The 10517-nt window shown below is 29.6% G+C and overlaps 2 protein-coding genes across 10 annotated transcripts in view; one reads left to right on the forward strand and one right to left on the reverse strand.

Moving 5' to 3' along the window:
• Nucleotides 1-1077, reverse strand: part of LOC115243332 (E3 ubiquitin-protein ligase UBR4) — a 24263-nt gene extending 23186 nt beyond the window's left edge. For all 6 annotated transcript variants that reach the window (XM_029820230.1, XM_029820227.1, XM_029820226.1 and 3 more), the window contains exons 1-3: nucleotides 1039-1077; nucleotides 298-822; nucleotides 7-101 (exon numbers count right to left, since the gene is read on the reverse strand). In XM_029820230.1, the coding sequence (XP_029676090.1) occupies nucleotides 7-101; nucleotides 298-822 (620 nt within the window). In that variant the 5' untranslated portion in view covers nucleotides 1039-1077. The remainder of the gene's footprint in view (nucleotides 1-6; nucleotides 102-297; nucleotides 823-1038) is intronic.
• A 225-nt stretch (nucleotides 1078-1302) lies between these two features.
• LOC115243475 (alsin) lies at nucleotides 1303-9632 on the forward strand. 4 transcript variants are annotated; one of them, XM_029820525.1, is made up of 15 exons: nucleotides 1303-1614; nucleotides 1872-2313; nucleotides 2498-3814; nucleotides 3892-4461; nucleotides 4678-5047; nucleotides 5154-5355; nucleotides 5493-5673; nucleotides 5814-5980; nucleotides 6109-6218; nucleotides 6308-6519; nucleotides 6710-7267; nucleotides 7351-7527; nucleotides 7665-7830; nucleotides 7925-8107; nucleotides 8180-9632. In XM_029820525.1, exons 2-15 carry the CDS (start codon nucleotides 1973-1975, stop codon nucleotides 8225-8227), a joined length of 4602 nt encoding a protein of 1533 aa, XP_029676385.1. In that variant the 5' UTR covers nucleotides 1303-1614; nucleotides 1872-1972; the 3' UTR covers nucleotides 8228-9632. The 4 variants fall into 4 exon arrangements, with proteins under 4 accessions (XP_029676385.1, XP_029676383.1, XP_029676382.1 ...); XM_029820523.1 differs by having other exon boundaries at nucleotides 1304-1670; XM_029820526.1 differs by lacking the exon at nucleotides 1303-1614 and adding an exon at nucleotides 1702-1807.
• The last annotated feature ends 885 nt before the right edge of the window (nucleotides 9633-10517 follow it).

The raw sequence follows: 10517 nt of genomic DNA on the forward strand, positions 1-10517 counted from the left end.
TCTTTCCCTTTATCCGCAGCACTAAAACTGCTCACAGTTAATTGTGCTTGCAATCCAGCAACCAAAAGCCATACCCCAATAAGTAAATGATTTTGCAAAATCTATAAATAGAATATAAAGGATATAATTACATAAATATATATAAGATCAAAGAATTTTTTTAACAGAACTTTATATACTAAAACTTTAAGATGAATAACACATGAGATTGTAAATATTTAAAATTATATTACAAAGTTGATAAAGAAAATTTTTGTGTAAACATCTAAAGTGACAAATCTCATAGAAATTACTTACATGTCCTCCCGCACGCGTGCTATTTTTGATAACGTTTGATACTTGTCCAAATATTTCTAGACTCTTTTCAACAACTGTAATTGCCAGAGTATCGTACTCTTCATCAGTGGTTTTTGCATTCTGGTTAGCTTGATTACTTGTTGTAGTATTTGTGCTACATTTAGGAGATACTGCATTTGTTATGCCAACTATGCTTGATGCTGTTGCATTCGCAATCGAACAATATAGACAAGACATAGTCAGCAATGACAACTTTTCTAATTTTTGTGGTGTCAAAGGTTCAAGTATCGGGAGAGATATCACATTATGTACAATATTAATGTCGCTAACAACCGAATGTAGACTGTGTCTTATTGTATGCGTTTCTGATACATTCGCTGGCAGACTAAACCCTTTTTTCGATAAATAAGCTTGATACTTTCGTGTGTAGCGTGACAAATGTGGAAGATTTAAACACATATCCAACAAAGTATCACCTGCTCCCATATTTTGCAGTGTACTTATATTGTTTGCAACAAACATCATCTGCAATATATATTCGATTTTTACTTTTTGATCTTATTAATTTATTTCCTTCATATAAAAATACTTTATTTTATACAATAATATTATATACAATAATATTATATAATGTAACAAAAAAACCTAATTTATTAAAACTAATAACATACATAAATATAAAGCAACAAAAATATTTTTTTGCTCACAATAGAAAAATATTTATATTTCATAAATACAAACCTTAGTATCAGAATGCGTCTCGCTTGTGGCAGCATTTATATTTTTTTATAATTGATAAATATTCGAATAATTATTTATAAATATTTTTTATAAATATTATTGTGTACTATCTGGATGATTAATTTACAGGACTGCTAACATAAAAATTTCTAACAATATATATAATTCTTGTAGATAATATAATACAATAAATTTTAAAATTCTGCTTTTGGCCACTCTGTAAATAAGTTAAACAACAATTAAATTAACCGGAGTTTGATCGAAATGGCCCTGATGAGAGACGTCACGACCCTGTTTTAAGTGATCCCTGAAAACAAATATGCCCTCTGTGGACATAGAAATGTGGACATTGAACTATTATGTAATCAATGTCCACGAATGTTCTCAATGGGTAACGTGTGATGTCCACAGTTTCGGTTTTCGGTTGCGTTCCGTGCTATGTGCACGAAATGCCGATAACACGAGTTCTGTAACACAAGACGCTTGTGTATTAAATAAATTTCTAATATAAAAATGTTTTGTGGTGTTATTACTTCTGAAACTGTAATCACAGAAACCTTCTCTCTGTCAACACATGTATGTGTATGTGTATACATACATAATCCTACATGAAAGTTTCAATAGTTCCTCCGGTTGGTTTCTCCCATCTGTACTATATGCATACCTCTAACAAAACCCTATGTCTATCAGCTGATATCTGTCACTATCAGTCACTGCTATATTCGCCGGATGTTAGACATAATAAAAAAATTGTCCATTTAATCATGTCGTATGTGTATAAATTTTCTGCGGTATGTTTACAGAAGTGTTTAATCGAGAAAACGTTATTGCAGATAATATGACAAAAAAATCAACAGGCGGCTAGATCAGAGTTTACAAAAGGATCTTTGTAGGTTATGCAAATCTTTTTATTTGTCAAGCCTAGTACAGCAAAATGGATAAACATATGTATCTATGGAGAGGAGCTGACAAATTGTCCTTCACATTCGGCGACAAACCGAGCGGCGTTATCTGCAAACTGGTTACCATTAAAGATCACATTTTTGTAGCGACCACGACCAATAATCTGTACTATGGAGAAGTGTCATTTTCAGAAAATAGTTGTCCCATGCTCATCCTCAAGAGAGCTCAATTTGACGTCATCGACGTAGCGTCTAATTCTGAGCACCTCTTTATCGTAAACACTAAGGGACATGTTTTGAAAGTAAATCCTCAGGACATGAGTGTTATAGATCTAATAATTCTTAAGGAAGAAGTGAAATATTGTAGTCATGGGTATGTACATGAAAAAGAAACATGTGTTTTGTAATTAAAATTTGAAATAAGTCTCTTGTTCCTTTTTGGTTTTTATTTCTCAACTGTTCACCCATTTAATTTTTTTCTATATGTTATAAAAATTGTTATTAAAATTTAAAAATATCTAATAGAATAGCTGCTTATTAGATTTTTATGTTTATAGATATAAAGAAGAAAATGAAGTAGTAAAGGTCAAATCTATAGCAGTTAGCGACTATGCAACATTATTTGTTACCGAAAATGGGCAACTATGGGCTAGTGGTAATCAACCACAGATAGATATAAATAGTATAGAACCAAAGAAAGTTAGATTTTTTGAAGGGAGGACAGTGTCTGAGGTTGCTTGCGGTTCCAATTTTAATGTAGTCACTGTGAGAAAAGCCACCAAACCTATGAAAGATGATACAGACAGTGAAAATGATTTGGAGGAAGAAGTTTTTATTAATTCTTGTCCGCAATGTCTTAATAATGTTATGTTAAGCCCTGGTAGTGTAACATCATCAGATACATGTCTCACTGGTCTTCATGCACATCAATTTAGCGAGGATCGTTCTACAAATTCCATCAGTGCTTTGTCCACTGCCAGTAAAGAACATATTTCTCTACCAGAAATGGACAAAAAAGAACTTTCTGATATTGTTGAAAATTGTGAAGAATGTCCGAATAATTTAACAGATTCCGAAAAAGATGAGAAAAAAAATGTTATATTTATAAATACAGAGACTGCTCGACAGTTTCTAACTAGGCAACTATCTTGGGTTTCATCCTATGGTAGTGCCAAGGAAGATATACCTATGGAAAATGTCGATCGTTCAACAAGATTGATAAAACAGAATGTATCAAACATGGCAAACTTAGTATATGAAGGAGTTAAAAATGTGGGAGGGAAAGTTGTAACTTTATCTAGACATATGAGCGGTAGTTCTGATATTAATGAAGGTAAAGCTGATAGCAACGAAAACCTGGAACAAGGAGATACCTATATGAAACCTGCTGCAAGTAGTCTGGCGTTAAGTTTACGTTGCGAAGAATTTCCTTGGTCATCGAGTACCGGTTCCTCCGAACATGAATTGTCCCAACAAGGCTTAAATGAAAGAATCAATGCGTTATCACGCATCGGCAGTAACATATTGGCGACGGAACTCTGGACATGGGGCGATGTACAATACGGGCAATTGGGAACGGGAGATACTATTAAACGACCGAGGCCGGTACTAGTAGCAAAGCTTAGCCATATTGGTATCAGAAAGATATCATGCGGTGCCTTCCATGTGCTTGCCCTAACACTGGACGGTAGAGTATTTGCATGGGGCCGTAACAACGTTAAACAGGTCACTTTGCACACTACAGTAGATCAAAGCGCTCCTCAGCTATTTACAACAAAGTTATCTTCGACTGAGAGAGCCATCGACATGGCAGCTGGCGATTTCCATAGTTTAGTAATGATGCATCATGGTTTATATTTTATGGGGCAATCGAGGTAAATAATTAAAATAAAAATCTTATTGATTAGTGATTTTATATTTCCGTTGATATATAAATAGATTATGATTTCAGTAAAGTTGGGGATATGTTTCAATTTGATATACAAAGTAAAGATGAAACAAACAGTCCACGAGAAATTTTCAGTTCTGGGCAATACAGTTGCTGTTCTGTGATAAACGAGCCAGCAATAAATATGTCAGAAGATTTGATAAATGATCAGATCTTTCTAGAAGAAATGTTGATTGTCTATCAAAATCTTATCAAGCCATTTCAAAAGAAAAGTGGTGCAATTCCAGAGGCCAATGTGTATGAAACACTATGTCGTTGTTATGCAGAATTAATGCACTTTAGTGTTTTAAATGTCATAAGTTTATGGGATTATTTTAATCATATCGGAGAAGCATATGAAGTCACAATTGTTGCCAATATAGAGGAATTTACCACAGTATATAAATATTATTTGAATGCTATTTGCGATGTTATATCTCTTGGTGGTTTTATGCACATTGCAAAACTCATTGAAGTGCCACAAATAGTATCAAATTTATTTATAAACAATTTAAAGAGTAGTGATGTAAAAAAAAATAACAATGAAATCGTTATAACAATGGCATTGCAGCATCCTTTATGCAAATTAAATAGGTAAATATCTCACATACACACCTATATATACACACATTTATATGCACACACATTATATATGCATACATAATTCTTTGTTATAACAAAAGTTATACCATATTTATTAATACTCTTATATTGATGTTGAATAATATATTAATTATGAAAATATATTTATTTTAATCTTTAATCTTTAATAATTCATATAATATATGTTATTTAATGGATTTATTATAGGTACAAAAATATGATTCATAGTTTAATAAAAAGCAATGGTACAAAAATGGGTGTTGAAAGATTACAAGAGGCTCTTATAAAATGGGAACAAGTACACGATGAACAAGAGAAACGTCAAAAAGAGGCAGATGCTACAAAGTTATTTTGGGAAAATTCTGGAAAGCTAGGAGAATTACTGAGATCTCCTAATAGAAGGCTTATTAAAGAATCAAAAATGTATCCACTATCGATACTTAATTCTGGTATATTTTCATCTCATTGGTTTGTTTTATTGACGGATATTTTCATACATGTTACTGGCACTACACATACAGTCCATCCACTTCAAACTTTATGGGTAGAACCTCTACCAGACTCTGAAAATATACAGGTACTAATTTATACTTATAATTCTTATTCATTATATTGTACCTTCATAAAGAAAAAAATTTATATCATGGTAAATATAATTAAGAATAAATTTATTTATCTCTTAGAATGCTATATCGGTTGTTGCGCCAGAAGACAATTTTGTATTATATACTCCTACTCCTTCTGAACGTAACGAGTGGTTACATGCTCTACAAAATACTATAAAATGCAGTTTGCAGCGAGTGATCGGGAATGTGCCTCCATTAGCACGCTCAAGCTCGTTCTCGTTTACAAAACATAATGTTTTTAAAGATGCAACATATACTGGTATGTAAAACGAAATATTAAAGTTTGTTTCACTGAAAAAAACGCGTTATATTTAAACAAAGTATTTGTAATAAATTATATCGTGATTTGTAATAAATTATATTGTGATTTGTAATCAATTATATGTGATTTAATAGGACGTTGGCTAAATGGTAAACCACATGGTTCGGGAAAATTGGAATGGTCCGATGGTCGTACTTATGTAGGGCAATTTCATAAGGGTGTTCTTCACGGTACTGGGAAAATGGAAATTCCAATGCACGGTATATATGAAGGCCAGTGGAAAGATGGTCAGCAAAATGGATATGGAACAATGAAGTAAATTTCACATTTTTTTTAATTTATGTTTTTATTAAAGTATGTTTTTTTTTTATGAAGCAACAAATGTGAATTTTTTCTAGTATATTTTTGATTCTAAATTGTATTCTTGTTAAACCATTAATTATGCAATGTTTTAGATACATCAATGGGGATTTTTATGAAGGATATTTTAAAGATGGATTACCTCATGGCCATGGTGTCAAAAAAGAAGGTCACTTTATGGCATCACTCGCATCTGTCTATATTGGAGAATGGGCTGCTGGTCTTAAACAAGGCTATGGAATAATGGATGATATCATGACAGGTACAAAAAAGAAATAAAATATAACATTGTCCTGGAAATAAAATATAATAATAATTTGATAATATAATTTTCGGGGTGAATTAATTACAATATCGAAATTACGTTCTTATTATTCAATAATATTATAGGTGAAAAATATCTTGGATCATGGAGTAATGGTCTGAAACATGGTAATGGTTTAATTGTGACACTCGATGGCATTTATTACGAAGGAGCTTTTACACAAGATGTCTTAACAGTGACTATATATTCACAAATACTTTCTTAATATAAGAAACATTGAAGACATATGAATTATATTGATATAATTGATATTATCTGTTGAAGGGTCATGGAGTAATGGTATTTGAGGATGGCACGCATTATGAAGGCGAGTTCAAGTCTGCAGGAATATTTTGTGGAAAAGGTACTTTAACATTCCGAAGTGGTGACAGATTAGAAGGTAATATGAATGGCGCGTGGAATGAGGGTGTCAAAGTTATCGCCACATTGCATATGAATAAAGCTAGTGGAACTGCACAAACCAATTCAAAACCAGCGTAAGTGTTCTTTCTTGTCCTATATAATTGTAATATTAGATATTGCTCTTTTTTTTTTCTAGTTTCAATTAATAAATAACGAAGTAAAAAATAGCAGATTAGAATAAATTATTAAAGGTTTTTAATTATATATTATATTGATATATATAATTTTTTATATTATTAACACTTATTATATTTATTATATTAGGTCTTTCGGTAAACTATGTGTATCCGCTGATCAAAAATGGAAAGCCATATTTAAACAATGCTATCAACAACTTGGCATATCCGAATCTGTCACCAAAAGTTCCAATTACAATGAAAAATCTGTAGAAACACAAAGAGTATGGCAGAATGTTGCTAGTATAATAACAAAGTCTCATCAAAAGACATTACAACGAAAAAAATTCTCTGCTAAGACTGCCTCAAATATGAAGGAAAGAAATAGCGAAACAATTGATCAATTGGATAAGATACCATGTTTCGGACGAGACAAACTCACGAGTCAAACTTACAACGAAATTCACAAATATTTAGTGAAAGCTTTTGAAAGTCCGCATCATCCATTGGGCGCCCTTTTGATAGAAGTAGCTGCGGTATATACAGCCACTTATGGTGGAGTGAGAGTACATCCATTATTACTTAGCCACGCAGTATCGGAATTGCATAGTATTACAACAAGGATATACGAGATTGTCCTTTTTTTATTCCCGGCTTTACCGCGTTGTGGTAAAGAGTACGTTCTTGAAACTGATGGTGAAGAAGAGTATGTATTATAAAATCCACAAGATTATATTTAAGGCTTTTGGAAAAATTGTATTGATGCGATTTAAGGATATTTATTTTCAGACAAGTTATAAGCGCTACCGCGATACTTCATCCGATATTACTGCCACGTGTACATTCAGCACTTTTTGTATTGTATGCCTTACATAATAAAAAAGAGGATGACGCATATTGGGAAAGATTAATGAAATGGAATAAGCAACCTGATATAACTCTGATGGCCTTCCTTGAAATTGACCAGTAAGTGTACTAGATACATAACTGATAGAAAAAATAAATTGTGTCATCTATAGAGAGATTTTATTTTATTATATTGTATAATAATTTTATTTGTGTTTAACACATTTCTAATTATTTGTACTTCTGCAAAATTGTAGGAAATTCTGGAAAACGACAAATGTAATAAACATTGCAGATAATTCATTACCGTATCATGAATCTTACTTTAGTGATGCTATAGAAACTTTACAGCAACTGAAAACAACTTTTTCGCCTTTAGAAAAACTGTTAGTGGTCAGAAATACATTTGAACAAATGACACAAGTAAGGATATGTATAGGCAATATCATGGATATTATTATTTATGATAAATACGTCTAATTAAATTATTTATATCGATTCGTATCTCTATCAATAGGCAGTACAAAAACAACTAGGGTCTACATATTTATGGACAATGGATGAACTATTTCCAGTGTTTAGTTTTGTTGTAGTGCGCGCTAGTGTATTGCAGTTAGGGAGTGAAATACATTTTATCGAAGATTTCATGGAGCCATATTTACAAAATGGAGAGCTTGGTATTATGTTCACTACCCTTAAGGTAAGATATAAATATAGAAGATAATATTGAGAAAACCGAGAGTTAAGAAATAAAATTAATTTCATTACACAGGCATGTTACTACCAGATATTACAAGAAAAAACAAACATGGGCGATTGAAAGTAAGGATTGAGATAGAAGCATGGTACAATAAGGTGGTAAATATATATAGACACAAGATATGTATCCGAGGAAATAATATTACATTCATTTAAAAGACATAGCAGGATAAAAATAATTTTAAGTGACAAAAAGGTATTATGTATTACAATGAACTAAAGTGATAAATTGCATTTATAATACATAATGTAGCCCTTAGCATCTTAATTACATTGAAGCGCTGAAATATGAGATGAAATACGAAACGACATGACATATCATTTCATTAAAAAAAGTTTGTCGATGTAAAATGTATATAAGTTTACTAAAAAAAATATTTGTCGTACATTAGCTAATTCAATGTTTTGCAATTAAGAAACATTTGCATATGAGTCGCATATTAAAAGATTAAAGTTTAGTAAAAGGTACTTCCAATTATCTGTTGTCAAAGGATATGCATTGCAAATAGCCATATGAAGTACATAGCTCAATATTGTGATAAAAAAAAAAAAAGTTACCTTTTCTCTTCCACATACCTGAATTAGAGATTAGCCGTATAATGCAATTATTATTTATATCTTGTACATTTTATTTTTTCTTGCAATACTAAATTACAGAAATACTTGCAAATCTTTTTAAATATATTGTTGCCTTCCACATATAATTTGTTCTTAAGATGTAAATATATCACTTTTAATTAAATTTCTGTTTCATATAATCTATACCACACAAATCACTTTCTTCAGAATTTATTAATCATAATTTAAATGAGTTATATATATCCTTAATATATGACTATTGTAACACGAATGAATACAAAAAGAGAGAAAACTACTTTTTTTAAATAATAATAAATGTTTTTTTTATAATAGTTCATATATAAATAATATTTCCATCCTATAATTTGCAGAAATATATATTAAATATCTGTTTGTTAACAGATGTATACATGTGTAGTCTATTGATATATATGGTAGTGTAAGAGATAAGATATATATAATATATGAATCAATTGATAAGATAGGATATATAAATCAATTGATATTAAAGATTAAATTGTACAAGTTATAGTAAGAAAATTTATAATAATATTAATTTTCTGTTATTTTAAAATATTTTAAAATACGAATATATTGCATAATTGTATGATAAAAAGTTTAATTTAGAAAAAACTTTATAACTTATTATTATTTCATCGTGCGCTATTATATATATGTATGTTCCGCGAATATATGTTTTTTACTTTACTTTTATTTCATTTATATGTATGTGATATTAGTTAAACAAAAAATATTTACTAATAACTATAGCATGTACCTGAAACATATATGCTTTATATTTTATATTAATCCGAAAGAGTTTGCTGCATTTACATTTACATTTATCTCTCTTTAAAAAAAATGTATTTATATTTATGCTTACATAAGAAAAAAAATATTAAAGAATAATAATCCAATTATAAATTTATTTTATTTTAGCAATTGCAGAAAACAGGAAAGAAAATGACTATGAAATATTTTCTCTAATTAAGGTTTCATTAACATAAAATGTTACATATTTATCTCTACAAGATCAATTGTGAACTCTGTCGGATTAATATATAAGTATATATAAAAGTACAATAATTGTTTACAATATATGCTATACACTTTTATGATATGTTCACGATAACCAAAATTAAGAAATCAAATTGTTGGTATCAAATAATGATCTAAGACATCATCAATACATATTTATGATTTATATATTTGGAAATATTGTATCTAATTAATATACCTTGGTATTCAAATTTATTGCATTAATCAGTTTTTAGGAAAGATTTGTTTGCCTAATATGGCAGAAATTCCAAATTCCATTTTCGAAAGTTATATCTGAAAAATAGCTATTTATTTATGTAATTGAATACTTGAAAAAAATATATATAATATAAAATATATCAATATATTATATATTTAATATTACATACAAGAAATAATAAAATTATTGATCAGATAATATATTGCAGATGTATATCTTTTATTGTAAGTTACATAAAATAAAATATAATTAATTTTATTTTCATTGTATAGAATTTGCAATATATTAGACACAATAACATTGAAAGCCCATTAAGAGGAAGTTTATAACAGCATAATCTGTTAAATATAATAAGTCGCATTTTTCAAGTAAAGTAATTCAAGGAATTTTCCATGAGAATTATAACTATTTATATTTAAAAAATGAGATTACACAGATGTAAAATAATGTAAAAGCTATGCAATATGTTAATGTGCATGTATAAATCTATGTATAGTTATATAAGTTAAAATCC

This window comes from Formica exsecta, unplaced genomic scaffold (assembly GCF_003651465.1).
Source record: "Formica exsecta isolate Colony F162 unplaced genomic scaffold, ASM365146v1 scaffold72, whole genome shotgun sequence".
In the NCBI taxonomy this organism is placed as follows: Eukaryota; Metazoa; Arthropoda; class Insecta; order Hymenoptera; family Formicidae; genus Formica; species Formica exsecta.